General features: G+C 46.0%; 1 protein-coding gene across 1 annotated transcript in view; it reads right to left on the reverse strand.

Annotated features, from left to right (window-relative positions):
- Nucleotides 1–22,539, reverse strand: part of dgkzb (diacylglycerol kinase, zeta b) — a 30,986-nt gene that overhangs the window by 3,406 nt on the left and 5,041 nt on the right. The window contains exons 7-29 of the mRNA XM_053319301.1: nt 20,950–21,021; nt 20,751–20,867; nt 20,053–20,127; nt 19,815–19,910; nt 13,373–13,455; nt 12,992–13,052; nt 12,790–12,903; nt 9,418–9,558; nt 8,760–8,838; nt 8,442–8,497; nt 8,266–8,328; nt 7,409–7,482; nt 6,769–6,880; nt 6,331–6,530; nt 6,119–6,219; nt 5,243–5,334; nt 4,921–4,987; nt 4,758–4,798; nt 2,866–3,056; nt 2,300–2,334; nt 2,122–2,165; nt 1,503–1,623; nt 250–286 (exon numbers count right to left, since the gene is read on the reverse strand). Coding sequence (XP_053175276.1) covers nt 250–286; nt 1,503–1,623; nt 2,122–2,165; nt 2,300–2,334; nt 2,866–3,056; nt 4,758–4,798; nt 4,921–4,987; nt 5,243–5,334; nt 6,119–6,219; nt 6,331–6,530; nt 6,769–6,880; nt 7,409–7,482; nt 8,266–8,328; nt 8,442–8,497; nt 8,760–8,838; nt 9,418–9,558; nt 12,790–12,903; nt 12,992–13,052; nt 13,373–13,455; nt 19,815–19,910; nt 20,053–20,127; nt 20,751–20,867; nt 20,950–21,021 — 2,072 coding nt within the window. The remainder of the gene's footprint in view (nt 1–249; nt 287–1,502; nt 1,624–2,121; nt 2,166–2,299; nt 2,335–2,865; nt 3,057–4,757; nt 4,799–4,920; nt 4,988–5,242; nt 5,335–6,118; nt 6,220–6,330; nt 6,531–6,768; nt 6,881–7,408; nt 7,483–8,265; nt 8,329–8,441; nt 8,498–8,759; nt 8,839–9,417; nt 9,559–12,789; nt 12,904–12,991; nt 13,053–13,372; nt 13,456–19,814; nt 19,911–20,052; nt 20,128–20,750; nt 20,868–20,949; nt 21,022–22,539) is intronic.

The following is a 22,539-nucleotide window of genomic DNA, read 5'->3' on the forward strand; positions in this document are numbered from 1 at the left end:
AAACTGGTTAAACTGGTTAAACTGGTTAAACAGGTTAAACTGGTTAAACTGGTTAAACAGGTTAAACTGGTTAAACTGGTTAAACAGGTTAAACTAGTTAAACTGGTTAAACAGGTTAAACTGGTTAAACTGGTTAAACTGGTTAAACAGGTTAAACAGGTTAAACAGGTTAAACTGGTTAAACTGGTTAAACAGGTTAAACAGGTTAAACTGGTTAAACTGGTTAAGCTGGTAAATGACTTCTCTTACGTCTCTGTCTCTGTGAGGTCCAGGTGAGATGTGGGAACTGAAACAAGACAGAAACACATTTCAGCTTAAACCCATATGAACATGTAACACCTTTATTATAACCACATGCAGTCAGTTACAGAGACCCTAACCCTAACCCCCCCCCCCCCAGCCCTAACCCTAACCCCCCCCAGCCCTAACCCTAACCCTAACATCAACCAGCTCTGAAAGGTCATGGGGTCGTTTCCCTTTAAGGCCTTTATAGGGTTAGAGATGAGATCAGGAGTCAGGACCATGGACAGAGGTCTATAAATGACATCACCATCGTCCAGGACTGACATACAGACTGCCTGCTAACCCTACCCCCCCCCCCCCAGCCCTAACCCTAACCCTCAGAAACATGTTCAGCTGGTTATCTACTGCGAGGACGTTAATGTGGATATTAGTCTATAGTTGTTTATCCACTTCCTGTCACTTCCTGTCACTTCCTGTCCGTTCTCCAAACCCGAGGAACTCTACCAGAAGAAACAAAGAGATGAGAGTTTAAGGAGGAATGGGTCCTCCTGTCCTCCTGGGGGGCGACGGCAGAGAAAGGAACATCATCCTATTTAAAAGGTTTATTAAAGCTCAGCTGATGTCTTTAAAGTTCCTTCAAATGTTCTCACACTTAGAACCTTATGTTCTAGCGTTCTGATGTGTCCTGGTCCCCAGATGTTCAAACAGAGACACTTCAGAGACAAAGAGTCAGTCAGAAGGTTGTTCATCACATTCAAACTGACTGAGCTGCATTCACAGGATGTTTCCACCCAGCTGGGATTCAGGGCTCCTTCTCATCGTCCTGTCGGTTCAAGAGTTAAACAGGAACCTGCATCAGGAACCCACCAGGAACCTGCATCAGGAACCCACCAGGAACCTGCATCAGGAACCCACCAGGAACCTGCATCAGGAACCCACCAGGAACCTGCATCAGGAACCCACCAGGAACCAGAATCAAACTGCTACTGGACACAGTTCCTGAATGAAGCTTCTATTCTGTGATAAGTGTCACAGAGCTGCTGTCTTTGATCATGTAATAAAGATATGACCTCTGTGGATGAGTTTCTGTCCGTGGTCTCTCAGCTCACAGTCAGAGCTCTGCTAGGAACAGAGAGCAGACCTCTGGCGCCGCCCGGTGGCAGACTGTGAGATGTACATTATGTTTATTTTATCATGTAATATACAGAACGTCACCAGCCTTCAAAGTAAAGTCTGTAATAAAACATGAATGAACTGACCGTGGTCGATGAGGTACTTGATGATGTCGTTGCTGCCGGCCTCCACAGCGTGATGCAGCAGCGTGCAGCCTGCAGCATCCTGCAGCAGCAGGTCGCCCCCCCGCTGCTGCAGCTCCATCAGCTGCAAACATCAAGCAAACATCATTATTCATGACCTCAGCCCAGCTGCCAGAGAACAGACTGGAGGTTCAGTTAAGAACAGAGAAGAAGAAGTTTCCCTCTCAGGCTGCACATCAATCCAACAAGCTCCAGAAGACTGTCTCATCTCTGACTGACCCTAACCCTCATCACTGACTGACCCTAACCCTCATCACGGACTGACCCTAACCCTCATCACGGACTGACCCTAACCCTCATCACGGACTGACCCTAACCCTCATCACGGACTGACCCTAACCCTCATCACGGACTGACCCTAACCCTCATCACGGACTGACCCTAACCCTTTACATCAACAACATCTTCTCTCAGCTGGACTTCAGCAGCTGGACTTCAGCAGCTGGACTTCAGCAGCTGGACTTCAGCAGCTGGACTTCAGCAGCTGGACTTCAGCAGCTGGACTGAAGACGTTAGGATAAACCCAGTCTGTAGATGATCAGGATCAATGAGTCGGACTCACCCTGGTCAGGTCTTCAGTCTTAACACAGCTGATCAGTTCAGCTTCTACAAACACACCATGAGCAATAAGTTACTGACAGTTACTTTAGTTACTTTAGTTACTTTAGTTACTTTAGTTACTTTAGTTATAACTGTTTAACATCTAAACATCAGCTGGAGACAGAAACATGTAAGTTTACCTGTTTCAGTTTGATGTGAGGTAGCACTGGAGGGGCTGTGGAGAGAGACAGTTAGAGACATTTAGAGACAGCTAGAGATAGTGTGTGTGTGTGTGTGTGTGTGTGTGTGTGTGTGTGTGTCTGTCTGTGTGTGTGTGCGTGTGTGTGTGTGTGTGTGCGTGTGTGTATATGTGTGTGTGTGTGTGTGTGTGTGTGTGTGTGTGTGTGTGTGTGTATGTGTGTGTGTGTGTGTGTGTGTGTGTGTACCTGCAGAGAGCCGTCTTGGATCCTGAGCTGTGGCTGCAGATGTTCTGGAAGTCTGTCGCTCTGTAACACACACACACACACACACACACACACACACACACACACACACACACATACACACACACACACACACACACACACACACACACACACACACACACACATTAATGATTCTCTTTATATCGAATGATATTTATGTTTCTGCTGCTCACCTCGGTGTGTGTGTGTGTGTGTGTGTGTGTGTGTGTGTGTGTGTGTGTGTGCTGCTCACCTCGGTGTGTGTGTGTGTGTGTGTGTGTGTGTGTGTGTGTGCTGCTCACCTCGGTGTGGGGGAGGAGGAGGAGGAGGGGGAGCAGGAGAAGGAGAACTGTCTCTGCTGGTCCTGGTGCTCCTCAGAGTCCACCAGGTCGGGCATCCCGGGGGAGGTGCCCACCGTCTCCTTGACGACCAGCTCCGGGTCCAGGATGTAGACCTCCTCCTGCGAGATCTCCGTCACGTAGTTGAGGTGCTCCTGAAGAGGGTGAGGGTTTAACACGCAGAGATGAACACATGACAGGACCCGATCCTTCAAGGAACATCTGACGGCAGCTAAGGTGAAGTCAAGGAATAACCTGCTCTGCAAGCTCGCTGGTGCAAAATGAGGGGCGCCAGCCTCCACACTGCGCACCTCAGCACTGGCCCTGGTGCCCCTGTCTGGTCCAGGTCTGGCCCTAGTGCCCCTGTCTGGTCCAGGTCTGGCCCTAGTGCCCCTGTCTGGTCCAGGTCTGGCCCTAGTGCCCCTGTCTGGTCCAGGTCTGGCCCTGGTGCCCCTGTCTGGTCCAGGTCATCCCATACCCACTACGTGGACACCCAGCTCAACACAACCATGAGAACCATAACCGGGACCATTCGCTCAGCACCACTCCCCTGGCTCCCTGTCTTATCAAACACCCCCCCCCCCCCCCCCCCTCCACATATCCGGCGAGCAGCACTCACTCAAAGGATGCTTCAAAAGTCCTCCCCACCTACCGATCCATAAAGACATCTACAACCCCCCCCCCCCCCCCCCTCAACTTCCATCCAGGCGGCATATGTGGAAGAACACCCCACCAGCTGACTTCACCATCCAATCAGCTTGGAGAAATGAATGGGAGTCCAAGGAGGCCCCAAACAAACATCTGGTGTCAGACCCCAACCAACAGGTTCCTGACACCAACCAACAGGGTCCTGGCACCAACCAACAGGGTCCTGGCACCACCCAACAGGGTCCTGGCACCACCCAACAGGGTCCTGGCACCAACCAACAGGGTCCTGGCACCAACCAACAGGTTCCTGGTACCAACCAACAGGGTCCTGGCACCAACCAACAGGGTCCTGGCACCACCCAACAGGGTTCTGGCACCAACCAACAGGGTCCTGGTACCAACCAACAGGGTCCTGGCACCACCCAACAGGGTCCTGGCACCAACCAACAGGGTCCTGGTACCAACCAACAGGGTCCTGGCACCACCCAACAGGGTCCTGGCACCACCCAACAGGGTCCTGGCACCAACCAACAGGGTCCTGGTACCAACCAACAGGGTCCTGGTACCAACCAACAGGGTCCTGGCACCAACCTCCCAAGGAGACGGTGGTCTACTGGACCTGGCCCCTGCTTGGCCACGTAGCCCAAGCCCACTGTGTGCTTGTGGAGAGGAGCAGACTATGGAGCACAGCACAGGGTTAGTCCCCCTCCATACAGCAGACCAGGAGGGTTAGTCCCCCTCCATACAGCAGACCAGGAGGGTTAGCCCCCCCCCCATACAGCAGACCAGGAGGATTAGCCCCCCTGACCCTAACCCTCCATACAGCAGACCAGGAGGATTAGCCCCCCTGACCCTAACCCTCCATACAGCAGACCAGGAGGGTTAGTCCCCCTAACCCTGACCCTCCACACAGCAGACCAGGAGGGTTAGCCCCCCCCCATACAGCAGACCAGGAGGGTTAGCCCCCCCCCCATACAGCAGACCAGGAGGGTTAGCCCCCCTGACCCTAACCCTCCATACAGCAGACCAGGAGGGTTAGTCCCCCTGACCCTAACCCTCCATACAGCAGACCAGGAGGATTAGTCCCCCTGACCCTAACCCTCCATACAGCAGACCAGGAGGGTTAGCCCCCCCCCCCATACAGCAGACCAGGAGGCAGCTGCTAGCGACACTTTGTATTGGCTAAATAAATGGTTGTGGTATTTTACCTGAGCCCGGTCGATCCTGTAGAACCGGTCTGCTGTGGTACCTGAAAGACAGACGGCAGCAGTGAGTCTGTGAGACCGCTAGAGACTGTTAGAGACGCTGTGAGCAGGTCTGGACCAGGTCTGGACCAGGTCTGGACCAGGTCTGGAGCAGGTCTGGACTTACAGTCGAGGAAACACCACTTCATGGAGAGCTTCGGTGACCTCAGAGACTCTTTCAGGCCGTCGGCGTCCTGGTGACACAAACAGGAAGTACCATCACTCAGTCACACTCTGATCACTGCTCACACCTGACTGTCTGTCTGTCTGTCTGTCTGTCTGTCTGTCTGTCTGTCTGTCTGTCTGTCTGTCTGTCTGTCTGTCTGTCTGTCTGTCTGTCTGTCTGTCTGTCTGTCTGTCTGTCTGTCTCTCTGTCTGTCTGACTATAAATCAACTTATTGTAAAGTAAATAATGTGAAGAACACACACACACACACACTGTGCTGTACCTGCTCCAGGTTGTCATGGAGACGCTCGATGAGCAGCCGGCAGGTCTCCAGGTCGCTGTCTCCAGGGACGGTGATCACACCGAGAGGCGTCGCTGCGGAGACACACAAGCTGTTACTACTCTGGTTGATTGGTTGATTGATTGATTGATTGGTTGACTGATTGATTGGTTGGTTGACTGATTGATTGATTGATTGGTTGATTGATTGGTTGACTGGTTGGTTGGTTGGTTGACTGATTGATTGATTGGTTGATTGGTTGGTTGACTGATTGGTTGACTGATTGGTTGGTTGGTTGATTGATTGATTGGTTGACTGATTGATTGACTGATTGGTTGGTTGACTGATTGGTTGACTGATTGATTGGTTGACTGATTGATTGGTTGACTGATTGATTGGTTGGTTGACTGATTGATTGGTTGACTGATTGGTTGATTGATTGACTGATTGGTTGACTGATTGGTTGATTGACTGATTGGTTGATTGGTTGACTGATTGGTTGATTGATTGACTGATTGGTTGATTGATTGATTGGTTGGTTGATTGATTGGTTGACTGATTGATTGGTTGATTGGTTGATTGATTGGTTGGTTGATTGATTGACTGATTGATTGATTGGTTGATTGGTTGACTGATTGATTGACTGATTGATTGACTGATTGATTGATTGGTTGGTTGATTGATTGACTGATTGATTGATTGACTGATTGACTGATTGATTGATTGATTGGTTGATTGGTTGATTGATTGGTTGGTTGATTGATTGACTGATTGATTGATTGACTGATTGACTGATTGATTGATTGATTGGTTGGTTGGTTGGTTGGTTGGTTGGTTGGTTGGTTGGTTGGTTGGTTGGTTGGTTGGACATTGACTCACAGGCCTCCTTCAGCTGGTCTTTATCATAGTGCAGAGCCTCGTACGCCGCCATGGTGATCCGGTTCACTCTGATCTGCAGCTGCTCAGGAACCAGCTGCTGACTACACACACACACACACACACACACACACACACTGTATGAGTTTAACAGTCCTAATGATGACATCATTAACAGCTGTTTGTGTATTTAGTGTGTAGTAGCAGGATGTTACTCGTTGAGGTGGGGCATGGAGACCCTCCTCTTGGCCTTCTGCACCATGTTGGCCTGGTTCCTGAGGCTGATGCGGATCACGGACGGAGCCAGCTTGCAGGGTTCTCCGTCCACCTGCATGGGGATGGACTTGAAGGTGGTGAGAGTGACTTCTTTACACTGGTGGAGCCGCTCGCCGTGCCCCCCCACCTGCAGCGTGGCCTGAGAACACAGCCGCAGGGTGGTAACCATGGCAACGTGTATGAGCTGTGACACGGCTCAGTGAGCTCTGTTAAACTTCATGTTTATAATGTAAGAAATATAAAATCTAATAAAGTCAAAGAACAAAAACTGTGAATGTAAAACTTAATTTAATATTAATGATGCTTTAAACTAATATATATATGACACTGAGCAGCCAATCAGCTGCTGTCCTGTCAGCCAATCAGACGTCTCTCACCAGTGATGTCATGGTGAAGCCGATGACCTCGATGCAGCCGTCGTCATGGCGCTGCGGCTCGAAGTCCTGATGCTCGCCGGGGTGACCCCACGGCACGGTGCCGGCACAGTACCTGCAGAGGAGGAGATCTAAAGTGATCTAAAGTGATCCAAACTGATCTAAAGTGATCCAAACTGATCCAAACTGATCTAAAGTGATCTAAAGTGATCTAAAGTGATCCAAACTGATCCAAACTGATCTAAAGTGATCTAAAGTGATCCAAACTGATCCAAACTGATCTAAAGTGATCTAAAGTGATCCACACTGATCTAAAGTGATCCAAACTGATCCAAACTGATCTAAAGTGATCTAAAGTGATCTAAAGTGATCCAAACTGATCCAAACTGATCTAAAGTGATCCACACTGATCTAAAGTGATCCACACTGATCTAAAGTGATCCACACTGATCCAAACTGATCTAAAGTGATCCACACTGATCTAAAGTGATCCAAACTGATCTAAAGTGATCCACACTGATCTAAAGTGATCCACACTGATCTAAAGTGATCTAAAGTGATCCATACTGATCTAAACTGATCTAAAGTGATCCACACTGATCTAAAGTGATCTAAAGTGATCCACACTGGACAGAAAACCAACCTGGGGATGTTGAGGAAGAGCAGACACTGTAACTTCATCTCCTGGACTTTGGTTGTCAGGTCGGTGCCGTCACACTGAACACAAACAACAAGTTTAACACTGTGATGCGTTCACTGACCACCACTGTGATGCGTTCACTGACCACCACTGTGATGCGTTAACTGACCACCACTGTGATGTGTTTACTGACCACCACTGTGATGCGTTAACTGACCACCACTGTGATGTGTTTACTGACCACCACTGTGATGCGTTCACTGACCATCACTGTGATGCGTTCACTGACCACCACTGTGATGTGTTTACTGACCACCACTGTGATGTGTTTACTGACCACCGCTGTGATGCGTTCACTGACCACCACTGTGATGTGTTTAATACTGTGATGTGTTTACTGACCACCGCTGTGATGCGTTCACTGACCACCACTGTGATGTGTTTAACACTGTGATGCGTTCACTGACCACCACTGTGATGTGTTTAACACTGTGATGTGTTTAATACTGTGATGTGTTTACTGACCACCGCTGTGATGCGTTCACTGACCACCACTGTGATGTGTTTAATACTGTGATGTGTTTAATACTGTGATGTGTTTACTGACCACCGCTGTGATGCGTTCACTGACCACCACTGTGATGTGTTTAACACTGTGATGCGTTCACTGACCACCACTGTGATGTGTTTAACACTGTGATGCGTTCACTGACCACCACTCTGATGTGTTCACTGACCACCACTCTGATGTGTTTAATACTGTGATGTGTTCACTGACCACCACTCTGATGTGTTTAATACTGTGATGCGTTCACTGACCACCACTCTGATGTGTTTAATACTGTGATGCGTTCACTGACCACCACTCTGATGTGTTTGGCGAGATCTTTGGAGCTCCCACTGAGGAAGTCTGAGAAGGCCGTCTGAAACACACAGAGTCAATCAATCAAACTCTATTCATACAGCACTTTTCATACCTCTGACACACACACACACACACACACACACACACACACACACACACACACACACTTACCCCTGCATAGAACATCTTATTTCTGAAGCGGCTGTTAAACTTCTCAGGATTTGCCTCTAAAACACAAACAGATGAATGAAGATGTGAACACACTCGTTTCCAGCCATCAGTCGCTTTGATGACAGGAAGTTTCTGTGAGGTCATCAACGTTAGCAGACCAGGAAGTGAAATTCATCCACCAATCAGCTACAACTGATCAGTAAATCTTCAGCTCATCAGAGAATCAGCTGTGAGATCAGACTGAATAATAAACAGGAGCTCATTCTCTGCACAGTTGCATCATGGGTAGTCTAGCTGGTCAGGTGACGTCAGACTCACCTCTGGATTCGTGGAAGCCCAGCGTGACGTGAGCGTCGAAGCCCAGACTGAAGTAGTTATTGAAGACGTCGATCGGAAGCTGAGAGACAGAAACATACCGGCTCAGGATCCAACACGGAGACAAACTCTGACTGAATAAAGACTGAGTCTGTTTCTGTCAGGCGTCTTTAACCCTCCTGTTGTCCTCAGGTCAAGGAATGACTTAAGGAGGAAAAGAGGAAGGAAGTAAGGAGAGAAGGAAGGGAGGAAGGAAGGAAGGAAGGAAGGAAGGAAGGAAGGAAGGAAAGGATTAATGAGAAAAAGAGGAAGGAAGTAAGGAGAGAAGGAAGGGAGGAAGGAAGGAAGGAAGGGAGGGAGTAAGGATGAAAAGAGGAAGGAATTTATGAGAGAAGGAAGGGAGGAAGTAAAGGAGGATGGAAGGAAGGAAGGAAGGAAGGACAGGAGTAAGGAGGGAGGGAAGGAAGGAAGGAAGGAAGGAAAGGATTAATGAGAAAAAGAGGAAGGAAGTAAGGAGAGAAGGAAGGAAGGAAGTAAGTAAGGAAAGAAAGAAAGGAGTAAGGGAGGGAGGAAAGGAGGAAGGAAGGAAGGATGGAAGAAAGGAAGGATGGACGGAGGAGACGGGGTCGACCCGAGTCTCTTCTGTCACATCGACACAAACCTTGTCGGTCTGATGCTCGTCGTGGTCCTCCGGTCGAGCTTCAGGGTTCGCCTCCACGTTCAGGTTCCACCGGTCCAGCTGGAGAACGTTCCCGTCCTCCACGTGAGAGAGGATCTTCGTTATGGGTTCATCGGTGTAACCCTGGCAACGGGAGGAGGAGAGCATTAGAGCTCAGTATAGTAGTGTTAGAGCTCAGTAGTGATGTGTTAGAGCTCAGTATAGATGTGTTAGAGCTCAGTAGAGATGTGTTAGAGCTCAGTAGAGTTGTGTTAGAGCTCAGTAGAGAGGTGTTAGAGCTCAGTAGAGTTGTGTTAGAGCTCAGTAGAGATGTGTTAGAGCTCAGTATAGTTGTGTTAGAGCTCAGTAGAGATGTGGTAGAGCTCAGTAGACATGTGGTAGAGCTCAGTAGAGTTGTGTTAGAGCTCAGTATAGATGTGTTAGAGCTCAGTATAGTTGTGTTAGAGCTCAGTAGAGTTGTGTTAGAGCTCAGTAGAGATGTGTTAGAGCTCAGTAGAGATTTAGAGCTCAGTAGAGTTGTGTTAGAGCTCAGTAGAGTTGTGTTAGAGCTCAGAGTTGTGTTAGAGCTCAGTAGAGTTGTGTTAGAGCTCAGAGTTGTGTTAGAGCTCAGTATAGTAGTGTTAGAGCTCAGTAGAGATGTGTTAGAGCTCAGTAGAGATGTGTTAGAGCTCAGTATAGTTGTGTTAGAGCTCAGTAGAGATGTGTTAGAGCTCAGTAAAGATGTTTTAGAGCTCAGTATAGTTGTGTTAGCGCTCAGTATAGATGTGTTAGAGCTCAGTAGAATTGTGTTAGAGCTCAGTAGAGTTGTGTTAGAGCTCAGTAGAGAGGTGTTAGAGCTCAGTAGAGTTGTGTTAGAGCTCAGTAGAGTTGTGTTAGAGCTCAGTATAGTTGTGTTAGAGCTCAGTAGAGTTGTGTTAGAGCTCAGTAGAGATGTGTTAGAGCTCAGTAGAGATTTAGAGCTCAGTAGAGTTGTGTTAGAGCTCAGTAGAGTTGTGTTAGAGCTCAGAGTTGTGTTAGAGCTCAGTAGAGTTGTGTTAGAGCTCAGAGTTGTGTTAGAGCTCAGTATAGTAGTGTTAGAGCTCAGTAGAGATGTGTTAGAGCTCAGTAGAGATGTGTTAGAGCTCAGTATAGTTGTGTTAGAGCTCAGTAGAGATGTGTTAGAGCTCAGTAAAGATGTTTTAGAGCTCAGTATAGTTGTGTTAGCGCTCAGTATAGATGTGTTAGAGCTCAGTAGAATTGTGTTAGAGCTCAGTAGAGTAGTGTTAGAGCTCAGTAGAATTGTGTTAGAGCTCAGTATAGTGGTGTTAGAGCTCAGTAGAGATGTGTTAGAGCTCAGTAGAGATGTGTTAGAGCTCAGTAGAGTTGTGTTAGAGCTCAGTATAGTTGTGTTAGAGCTCAGTAGAGATGTGTTAGAGCTCAGTAGAGTTGTGTTAGAGCTCAGTAGAGATGTGTTAGAGCTCAGTAGAGATGTGTTAGAGCTCAGTAGAGTTGTGTTAGAGCTCAGTAGAGTAGTGTTAGAGCTCAGTAGAGATGTGTTAGAGCTCAGTATAGTAGTGTTAGAGCTCAGTATAGTTGTGTTAGAGCTCAGTAGAGTTGTGTTAGAGCTCAGTAGAGATGTGTTAGAGCTCAGTATAGTTGTGTTAGAGCTCAGTAGAGTTGTGTTAGAGCTCAGTAGAGATGTGTTAGAACTCAGTAGAGATGTGTTAGAGCTCAGTAGAGATTTAGAGCTCAGTAGAGATGTGTTAGAGCTCAGTAGAGATGTGTTAGAGCTCAGTATAGTAGTGTTAGAGCTCAGTAGAGTTGTGTTAGAGCTCAGTAGAGTAGTGTTAGAGCTCAGTATAGTAGTGTTAGAGCTCAGTAGAGTAGTGGTAGAGCTCAGTATAGTAGTGTTAGAGCTCAGTAGAGTTGTGGTAGAGCTCAGTAGAGTAGTGTTAGAGCTCAGTAGAGATGTGTTAGAGCTCAGTAGAGTTGTGTTAGAGCTCAATATAGTTGTGTTAGAGCTCAGTAGAGATGTGTTAGAGCTCAGTAGAGATGTGTTAGAGCTCAGTAGAGTTGTGTTAGAGCTCAGTAGAGATGTATTAGAGCTCAGTAGAGATGTATTAGAGCTCAGTATAGTTGTGTCAGAGCTCAGTAGAGATGTGTTAGAGCTCAGTATAGTTGTGTTAGAGCTCAGTAGAGATGTGTTAGAGCTCAGTAGAGAGGTGTTAGAGCTCAGTATAATTGTGTTAGAGCTCAGTATAGTTGTGTTAGAGCTCAGTATAGTTGTGTTAGAGCTCAGTAGAGAGGTGTTAGAGCTCAGTAGAGATGTGTTAGAGCTCAGTAGAGATGTGTTAGAGCTCAGTAGAGATGTGTTAGAGCTCAGTAGACTTGTAGTAGAGCTCAGTAGAGTTGTGTTAGAGCTCAGTAGAGATGTGTTAGAGCTCAGTAGAGTTGTGTTAGAGCTCAGTATAGTAGTGTTAGAGCTCAGTAGAGATGTGTTAGAGCTCAGTAGAGTAGTGTTAGAGCTCAGTAGAGTAGTGTTAGAGCTCAGTAGCGTTGTGTTAGAGCTCAGTAGAGATGTGTTAGAGCTCAGTAGAGTTGTGTTAGAGCTCAGTAGAGATGTGTTAGAGCTCAGTAGAGATGAGTTAGAGCTCAGTAGAGATGTGTCAGAGCTCAGTAGAGATGTGTCAGAGCTCAGTAGAGATGTGTCAGAGCTCAGTAGAGATGTGTTAGAGCTCAGTAGAGATGTGTTAGAGCTCAGTAGAGTTGTGGTAGAGCTCAGTATAGTTGTGTTAGAGCTCAGTAGAGATGTGTTAGAGCTCAGTAGAGATGAGTTAGAGCTCAGTAGAGATGTGTCAGAGCTCAGTAGAGATGTGTCAGAGCTCAGTAGAGATGTGTTAGAGCTCAGTAGAGTTGTGGTAGAGCTCAGTATAGTTGTGTTAGAGCTCAGTAGAGATGTGTTAGAGCTCAGTAGAGATGTGTTAGAGCTCAGTAGAGATGTGTTAGAGCTCAGTAGAGATTTAGAGCTCAGTATAGTTGTGTTAGAGCTCAATATAGTAGTGTTAGAGCTCAGTATAGTAGTGTTAGAGCTCAGTAGAGATGTGTTAGAGCTCAGTAGAGATGTATTAGAGCTCAGTAGAGATGTGTTAGAGCTCAGTATAGTAGTGTTAGAGCTCAGTAGAGATGTGTTAGAGCTCAGTATAGTAGTGTTAGAGCTCAGTAGAGATGTGGTAGAGCTCAGTAGAGATGTGGTAGAGCTCAGTATAGATGTGTTAGAGCTCAGTTTAGTAGTGTTAGAGCTCAGTAGAGTTGTGTTAGAGCTCAGTAATGTTGTATTAGAGCTCAGTAGAGATTTAGAGCTCAAGCAGAACTCACCCCTCCCCAGTTGAGGGTCCTGGCCAGGTCGTTGCCGGTTCCCAGAGGAAGGATGGCTACGGGAGGCTGAGGATGGACCTTCAGCAGGTCTAACTCAGACAGCAGCCATCCGACCTGCACACAGAGAGTTAGAGCTCAGTAGAGTTGTGTTAGAGCTCTGAACACATGATCTCATACATGCTGATACATGTGGAAGACTCACTGTCCCGTCTCCTCCGCAGGCCAGGATCCTCAGGTTGGGCACTTTGGCGTACAGCTCCAACCTGCAGGAAACAGGAAGTAAAGCATGGATGGTTAGTTTCACCTGAGACTGACGGGAGGAAGGAAGTGAAGGAAGTGAAGGAAGTGGAGGAAGTGGAGGAAGTGAAGGAAGTGAAGGAAGTGAAGGAAGTGAAGGAAATGGAGGAAGTGAAGGAAGTGAAGGAAGTGAAGGAAGTGAAGGAAGTGGAGGAAGTGGAGGAAGTGAAGGAAGTGAAGGAAGTGAAGGAAGTGAAGTGAAGGAAGGGAAGGAAGTGAAGGAAGTGAAGGAAGTGAAGGAAGTAAAGGAAGTAAAGGAAGTAAAGGAAGAGGCGCCTCTCTTTACCCTTCTCTGGGTCCACCTTTGGTGAGGTCGAACACCTGCCGAGGGTTCAGGTACCACATGAAGGACTGGATGATCTTTGCTCCCTGACACAAACAGAACATTTTATTTAACTTAAAATAATACAAATTATAAAAACATAATTTATTTAGTTCAAGAGGCAAAAGCAGAATATATTCACTGTGTGTATTACAGTGTGTGTATTAGAGTGTGTGTATTACAGTGTGTGTTTATCACTGTGTGTGTATTCCAGTGTGTGTGTATTACAGTGTGTGTATTACAGTGTGTGTATTCCAGTGTGTGTATTACAGTGTGTGTTTATCACTGTGTGTATTCCAGTGTGTGTGTATTCCAGTGTGTGTATTCCAGTGTGTGTATTCCAGTGTGTGTGTATTACAGTGTGTGTATTCCAGTGTGTGTGTATTACAGTGTGTGTATTCCAGTGTGTATATTACAGTGTGTGTATTACAGTGTGTGTATTCCAGTGTGTGTGTATTACAGTGTGTGTATTCCAGTGTGTATATTACAATGTGTGTATTACAGTGTGTGTATTACAGTGTGTATTCCAGTGTGTGTATTCCAGTGTGTGTATTACAGTGTGTGTATTCCAGTGTGTGTATTCCACTGTGTGTATTCCACTGTGTGTGTATTACAGTGTGTGTATTCCAGTGTGTATTCCAGTGTGTGTGTATTACAGTGTGTGTATTACAGTGTGTGTATTCCAGTGTGTGTATTCCAGTGTGTGTGTATTCCAGTGTGTGTATTCCAGTGTGTGTATTATAGTGTGTGTTTTCCACTGTGTGTTTTCCACTGTGTGTATTACAGTGTGTGTGTTCCAGTGTGTGTGTATTCCAGTGTGTGTATTACAGTGTGTGTATTACAGTGTGTGTATTACAGTGTGTGTACTCCACTGTGTGTATTACAGTGTGTGTATTCCAGTGTGTGTATTACAGTGTGTATTACAGTGTGTGTATTCCAGTGTGTGTGTATTACAGTGTGTGTATTCCAGTGTGTGTATTCCAGTGTGTGTACTCCAGGGTGTGTATTCCAGTGTGTGTGTATTACAGTGTGTGTACTCCAGTGTGTGTATTCCAGTGTGTGTATTCCAGTGTGTATTCCAGTGTGTGTATTACAGTGTGTGTATTCCAGTGTGTGTATTACAGTGTGTATTCCAGTGTGTGTATTACAGTGTGTGTATTACAGTGTGTGTACTCCAGTGTGTGTATTACAGTGTGTGTATTCCAGTGTGTGTATTCCAGTGTGTATTCCAGTGTGTGTATTACAGTGTGTGTATTACAGTGTGTGTACTCCAGTGTGTGTATTACAGTGTGTGTACTCCAGTGTGTGTATTCCAGTGTGTATTCCAGTGTGTGTATTACAGTGTGTGTATTACAGTGTGTGTATTCCAGTGTGTGTATTCCAGTGTGTGTATTCCAGTGTGTGTATTACAGTGTGTATTACAGTGTGTGTATTACAGTGTGTGTATTACAGTGTGTGTATTCCAGTGTGTGTATTCCAGGGTGTGTATTCCAGTGTGTGTATTACAGTGTGTGTATTACAGTGTGTGTATTACAGTGTGTATTCCAGTGTGTGTATTCCAGTGTGTGTATTCCAGTGTGTGTATTACAGTGTGTGTATTACAGTGTGTATTCCAGTGTGTGTATTCCAGTGTGTGTACTCCAGTGTGTGTATTACAGTGTGTATTCCAGTGTGTGTATTCCAGTGTGTGTATTACAGTGTGTGTATTCCAGTGTGTGTATTCCAGTGTGTGTATTACAGTGTGTGTAGTCCAGTGTGTGTGTATTACACTGTGTGTATTCCAGGGTGTGTATTACAGTGTGTGTATTACAGTGTGTGTATTCCAGTGTGTGTATTCCAGTGTGTGTATTCCAGTGTGTGTATTCCACTGTGTGTATTCCAGTGTGTGTATTACAGTGTGTGTATTCCACTGTGTGTATTCCAGTGTGTGTATTACAGTGTGTGTATTACAGTGTGTGTATTCCAGTGTGTATTACAGTGTGTGTATTCCAGTGTGTGTATTCCAGTGTGTATTCCAGTGTGTATTCCAGTGTGTGTATTACCGTGTGTGTATTACAGTGTGTGTATTCCAGTGTGTGTATTCCAGTGTGTGTATTCCAGTGTGTGTATTCCAGGGTGTGTATTACAGTGTGTGTATTACAGTGTGTGTATTACAGTGTGTGTATTACAGTGTGTATTCCAGTGTGTGTATTCCAGTGTGTGTATTCCAGTGTGTGTATTACAGTGTGTGTATTCCAGTGTGTATTCCAGTGTGTGTATTCCAGTGTGTGTATTCCACAGTGTGTGTGTTCCAGTGTGTGTATTCCAGTGTGTGTATTCCAGGGTGTGTATTACAGTGTGTGTATTACAGTGTGTGTATTACAGTGTGTGTATTCCACTGTGTGTATTCCAGTGTGTGTGTATTCCAGTGTGTGTATTCCAGTGTGTATTCCAGTGTGTGTATTCCAGTGTGTGTATTCCAGGGTGTGTATTCCAGTGTGTGTGTTACAGTGTGTGTATTCCAGTGTGTGTATTACAGTGTGTGTATTACAGTGTGTGTTTTCCACTGTGTGTATTCCAGTGTGTGTGTATTCCAGTGTGTGTATTCCAGTGTGTATTCCAGTGTGTGTATTCCAGGGTGTGTATTCCAGTGTGTGTGTTACAGTGTGTGTATTCCAGTGTGTGTATTACAGTGTGTGTATTACAGTGTGTGTATTCCAGTGTGTGTATTACAGTGTGTGTATTCCAGTGTGTGTATTACAGTGTGTGTATTACAGTGTGTATTCCAGTGTGTGTGTATTAGAGTGTGTGTATTACAGTGTGTGTATTCCAGTGTGTGTATTACAGTGTGTGTATTACAGTGTGTGTATTACAGTGTGTATTCCAGTGTGTGTATTCCAGTGTGTGTATTCCAGTGTGTGTATTACAGTGTGTGTATTACAGTGTGTATTCCAGTGTGTGTATTCCAGTGTGTGTACTCCAGTGTGTGTATTACAGTGTGTATTCCAGTGTGTGTATTCCAGTGTGTGTATTACAGTGTGTGTATTCCAGTGTGTGTATTCCTGTGTGTGTATTACAGTGTGTGTATTACAGTGTGTGTATTCCTGTGTGTGTATTACAGTGTGTGTATTACAGTGTGTATTACAGTGTGTATTACAGTGTGTGTGTATTCCAGTGTGTGTGTATTCCAGTGTGTGTATTCCAGTGTGTGTATTCCAGTGTGTGTATTACAGTGTGTATTACAGTGTGTGTATTCCAGTGTGTGTATTCCAGTGTGTGTATTCCAGTGTGTGTATTACAGTGTGTGTACTCCACTGTGTGTATTACAGGGTGTGTATTACAGTGTGTGTATTCCAGTGTGTATTACAGTGTGTGTATTCCAGTGTGTGTATTCCAGTGTGTGTATTACAGTGTGTGTATTCCAGTGTGTGTGTATTACACTGTGTGTATTCCAGGGTGTGTATTACAGTGTGTGTATTACAGTGTGTGTATTCCAGTGTGTGTATTCCAGGGTGTGTATTCCAGTGTGTATTCCAGTGTGTATTCCAGTGTGTGTATTACAGTGTGTGTATTCCAGTGTGTGTATTCCAGTGTGTGTATTCCAGTGTGTATTCCAGTGTGTGTATTACAGTGTGTGTACTCCACTGTGTGTATTACAGGGTGTGTATTACAGTGTGTGTATTCCAGTGTGTATTACAGTGTGTGTATTCCAGTGTGTGTGTATTACACTGTGTGTATTCCAGGGTGTGTATTACAGTGTGTGTATTACAGTGTGTGTATTCCAGTGTGTGTATTACAGTGTGTGTATTACAGTGTGTATTCCAGTGTGTGTATTCCAGTGTGTGTACTCCAGTGTGTGTATTACAGTGTGTATTCCAGTGTGTGTATTCCAGTGTGTGTATTACAGTGTGTGTATTCCAGTGTGTGTATTCCTGTGTGTGTATTACAGTGTGTGTATTACAGTGTGTGTATTCCTGTGTGTGTATTACAGTGTGTGTATTACAGTGTGTATTACAGTGTGTATTACAGTGTGTGTGTATTCCAGTGTGTGTGTATTCCAGTGTGTGTATTCCAGTGTGTGTATTCCAGTGTGTGTATTACAGTGTGTATTCCAGTGTGTGTGTATTCCAGTGTGTGTATTCCAGTGTGTGTATTACAGTGTGTGTATTCCAGTGTGTGTATTCCAGTGTGTGTATTACAGTGTGTGTACTCCACTGTGTGTATTACAGGGTGTGTATTACAGTGTGTGTATTCCAGTGTGTATTACAGTGTGTGTATTCCAGTGTGTGTATTCCAGTGTGTGTATTCCAGTGTGTGTATTCCAGTGTGTGTGTATTACACTGTGTGTATTCCAGGGTGTGTATTACAGTGTGTGTATTACAGTGTGTGTATTCCAGTGTGTGTATTCCAGGGTGTGTATTCCAGTGTGTATTCCAGTGTGTATTCCAGTGTGTGTATTACCGTGTGTGTATTACAGTGTGTGTATTCCAGTGTGTGTATTCCAGTGTGTGTATTCCAGTGTGTATTCCAGTGTGTGTATTACAGTGTGTGTACTCCACTGTGTGTATTACAGGGTGTGTATTACAGTGTGTGTATTCCAGTGTGTATTACAGTGTGTGTATTCCAGTGTGTGTGTATTACACTGTGTGTATTCCAGGGTGTGTATTACAGTGTGTGTATTACAGTGTGTGTATTCCAGTGTGTGTATTCCAGGGTGTGTATTCCAGTGTGTATTCCAGTGTGTATTCCAGTGTGTGTATTACCGTGTGTGTATTACAGTGTGTGTATTCCAGTGTGTGTATTCCAGTGTGTGTATTACAGTGTGTATTCCAGTGTGTGTATTCCAGTGTGTGTATTCCAGTGTGTGTATTCCAGGGTGTGTGTATTACAGTGTGTGTATTCCAGTGTGTGTATTCCAGTGTGTGTACTCCAGGGTGTGTATTCCAGTGTGTGTGTATTCCAGTGTGTGTATTCCAGTGTGTGTGTACTCCAGGGTGTGTATTCCAGTGTGTGTGTATTCCAGTGTGTGTATTCCAGTGTGTATTCCAGTGTGTGTATTCCAGTGTGTGTATTCCAGGGTGTGTATTCCAGTGTGTGTGTTACAGTGTGTGTATTCCAGTGTGTGTATTACAGTGTGTGTATTACAGTGTGTGTATTCCACTGTGTGTATTACAGTGTGTGTATTACAGTGTGTGTATTCCAGTGTGTATTCCAGTGTGTGTGTATTAGAGTGTGTGTATTACAGTGTGTGTATTCCAGTGTGTGTATTCCAGTGTGTGTATTCCAGTGTGTGTATTACAGTGTGTATTACGGTGTGTGTATTACAGTGTGTGTATTACGGTGTGTGTATTACAGTGTGTGTATTACAGTGTGTGTATTCCAGTGTGTGTATTACAGTGTGTATTACGGTGTGTGTATTACAGTGTGTGTATTCCAGTGTGTGTATTACAGTGTGTGTATTACAGTGTGTGTATTCCAGTGTGTGTATTACAGTGTGTGTATTCCAGTGTGTGTATTACAGTGTGTATTACTGTGTGTGTATCACAGTGTGTGTATTACAGTGTGTGTATTAGAGTGTGTGTATTCCACTGTGTGTATTACAGTGTGTGTATTCCAGTGTGTGTATTACAGTGTGTGTATTAGAGTGTGTGTATTCCAGTGTGTGTATTACAGTGTGTGTATTAGAGTGTGTGTATTCCAGTGTGTGTATTCCAGTGTGTGTATTACAGTGTGTATTACGGTGTGTGTATCACAGTGTGTGTATTACAGTGTGTGTATTAGAGTGTGTGTATTCCACTGTGTGTATTACAGTGTGTGTATTCCAGTGTGTGTATTACAGGGTGTGTATTACAGTGTGTATTCCAGTGTGTGTATTACAGTGTGTGTATTCCAGTGTGTGTATTACAGTGTGTGTATTACAGTGTGTGTATTACAGGGTGTGTATTACAGTGTGTATTCCAGTGTGTGTATTACAGTGTGTGTATTCCAGTGTGTGTATTACAGTGTGTGTATTACAGTGTGTGTATTCCAGTGTGTGTATTACAGTGTGTGTATTAGAGTGTGTGTATTCCAGGGTGTGTATTACGGTGTGTGTATTACGGTGTGTGTATTACAGTGTGTGTATTACAGTGTGTGTATTACAGGGTGTGTATTACAGGGTGTGTTTTCCAGTGTGTGTATTCCACTGTGTGTATTCCAGGGTGTGTACTCCACTGTGTGTGTTTTCCAGTGTGTATTCCAGTGTGTGTATTACAGTGTGTGTATTACAGTGTGTGTGTTACAGTGTGTGTACTCCAGTGTGTGTATTCCACTGTGTGTATTCCACTGTGTGTATTCCAGTGTGTGTATTACAGTGTGTGTATTACAGTGTGTATTACAGTGTGTGTATTCCAGTGTGTGTATTACAGTGTGTGTTAGAAAGGCTAACCTGATTCCCGCCACTCTTCGGGTTAACGAACACCAGCAGAGGCTTCATGAGCTGAGAGGGAAGAGGCTTCAGCAGGAAGGGCTTCCAGCGGCCGTCCTGCAGCTGAGACTGAAATCATGATATTATACCAACTCATTAACCTTCCTCCAACCTTAATAAAGCCTTAATATGTATATATGCGGCAGGTTGGTTATTATTGTTGGATGTGTATATCCATATCTAGTCGTCTCTTTCTCACCTCGCCTCCTTTCTTACTCGACTTGTTGCATTTCAGTGACGTTCTTTTCTTCTTTTTACTGGACTTCAGAGACGTCTGCTGAAAACACACACACACAAAATGGCATCAGCAGTTGTGTGTCTGTGTCTGTGTCTGTGTGTGTGTGTGTGTGTGTGTGTGTGTGTCTGTGTGTGTGTGTGTGTGTGTGTGTGTCTGTGTGTGTCTGTGTGTGTCTGTCTATGTGTGTGTGTGTGTGTCTGTGTGTGTCTGTGTGTGTGTGTGTGTGTGTGTGTGTCTGTGTGTGTCTGTGTGTGTCTGTCTATGTGTGTGTGTGTGTGTCTGTGTGTGTCTGTGTGTGTGTGTGTGTGTGTGTGTGTCTGTGTGTGTCTGTGTGTGTCTGTCTATGTGTGTGTGTGTGTGTGTGTGTGTGTGTCTGTGTGTGTCTGTGTGTGTCTGTCTATGTGTGTGTGTGTGTGTCTGTGTGTGTCTGTGTGTGTGTGTGTGTGTGTGTGTGTCTGTGTGTGTCTGTGTGTGTCTGTCTATGTGTGTGTGTGTGTGTCTGTGTGTGTCTGTGTGTGTCTGTCTATGTGCGTGCGTGTGTGTGTGTGTGTGTCTGTCTATGTGTGTGTGTCTGTGTGTGTCTGTGTGTGTCTGTCTATGTGTGTGTGTGTGTGTGTGTGTGTGTCTGTCTATGTGTGTGTGTGTGTGTGTGTGTGTACCTGTGGTTTACGGACTCTGAGGATCCAGGTAGGAGGGATGATGACGGCAGCGTGAGCTCCCAGTGAGCAGCACTCCTCGATCTGCTGCAGCATGAAGCACGTCACCTTGTTGTGATACTGAAACACAGACAGGAAGTAACCTCACTGACAGGAAGTGACCTCACTGTGACCTCACTCTGGATAAAACAGTCAGACTTACGGCCTGTTTGCACCACGAGCAGCTGATGGCGATGATCTCTTTGCTATGAAATGAGAACTTCTGTTGGAAACCCTGCAGGACAGAAGCACAACGTCATCGCTCTGCTCTCAGTGAACTACAGGAAGCTGCAGACTCTACAGGAAGCAGACGGCTGCAGACTCTACAGGAAGCTGCAGACTCTACAGGAAGCTGCAGACTCTACAGGAAGCTGCAGACTCTACAGGAAGCCGACGACCGCAGACTCTACAGGAAGCTGCAGACTCTACAGGAAGCTGCAGACTCTACAGGAAGCTTCAGACTCTACAGGAAGCTGCAGACTCTACAGGAAGCTGACAGCTGCAGACTCTACAGGAAGCTGAAGGCTGCAGACTCTACAGGAAGCTGACAGCTGCAGACTCTACAGGAAGCTGACAGCTGCAGACTCTACAGGAAGCTGCAGACTCTACAGGAAGCTGCAGACTCTACAGGAAGCTTCAGACTCTACAGGAAGCTGCAGACTCTACAGGAAGCTGACGGCCGCAGACTCTACAGGAAGCCGACGACCGCAGACTCTACAGGAAGCTGCAGACTCTACAGGAAGCTGCAGACTCTACAGGAAGCCGACGACCGCAGACTCTACAGGAAGCTGAAGACTCTACAGGAAGCTGAAGACTCTACAGGAAGCTGAAGACTCTACAGGAAGCCGACGACCACAGACTCTACAGGAAGCTGACGGGCCGCAGACTCTACAGGAAGCTGACGGGCCGCAGACTCTACAGGAAGCTGAAGACTCTACAGGAAGCAGACGGGCCGCAGACTCTACAGGAAGCTGACGGGCCGCAGACTCTACAGGAAGCTGCAGACTCTACAGGAAGCTGCAGACTCTACAGGAAGCCGACGACCACAGACTCTACAGGAAGCTGCAGACTCTACAGGAAGCAGACGTCTGCAGACTCTACAGGAAGCTGAAGCTGCAGACTCTACAGGAAGCTGACGGGCCGCAGACTCTACAGGAAGCTGAAGGCTGCAGACTCTACAGGAAGCTGACGGGCCGCAGACTCTACAGGAACGTGAAGGCTGCAGACTCTACAGGAAGCTGCAGACTCTACAGGAAGCAGACGGCTGCAGACTCTACAGGAAGCTGCAGACTCTACAGGAAGCAGACGGCTGCAGACTCTACAGGAAGCTGCAGACTCTACAGGAAGCCGACGACCACAGACTCTACAGGAAGCTGCAGACTCTACAGGAAGCTGCAGACTCTACAGGAAGCTGCAGACTCTACAGGAAGCAGACGGCTGCAGACTCTACAGGAAGCTGCAGACTCTACAGGAAGCTGAAGCTGCAGACTCTACAAGAAGCAGAAGCTGCAGACTCTACAGGAAGCAGACGGCTGCAGACTCTACAGGAAGCTGAAGCTGCAGACTCTACAGGAAGCAGACGGCTGCAGACTCTACAGGAAGCAGACGGCTGCAGACTCTACATGAAGCTGAAGCTGCAGACTCTACAGGAAGCTGAAGCTGCAGACTCTACAGGAAGCAGACGGCTGCAGACTCTACAGGAAGCTGACGGCTGCAGACTCTACAGGAAGCTGACGGCTGCAGACTCTACAGG

This window comes from Scomber japonicus, chromosome 5 (genome assembly GCF_027409825.1).
Source record: "Scomber japonicus isolate fScoJap1 chromosome 5, fScoJap1.pri, whole genome shotgun sequence".
Classification (NCBI taxonomy): Eukaryota; Metazoa; Chordata; class Actinopteri; order Scombriformes; family Scombridae; genus Scomber; species Scomber japonicus.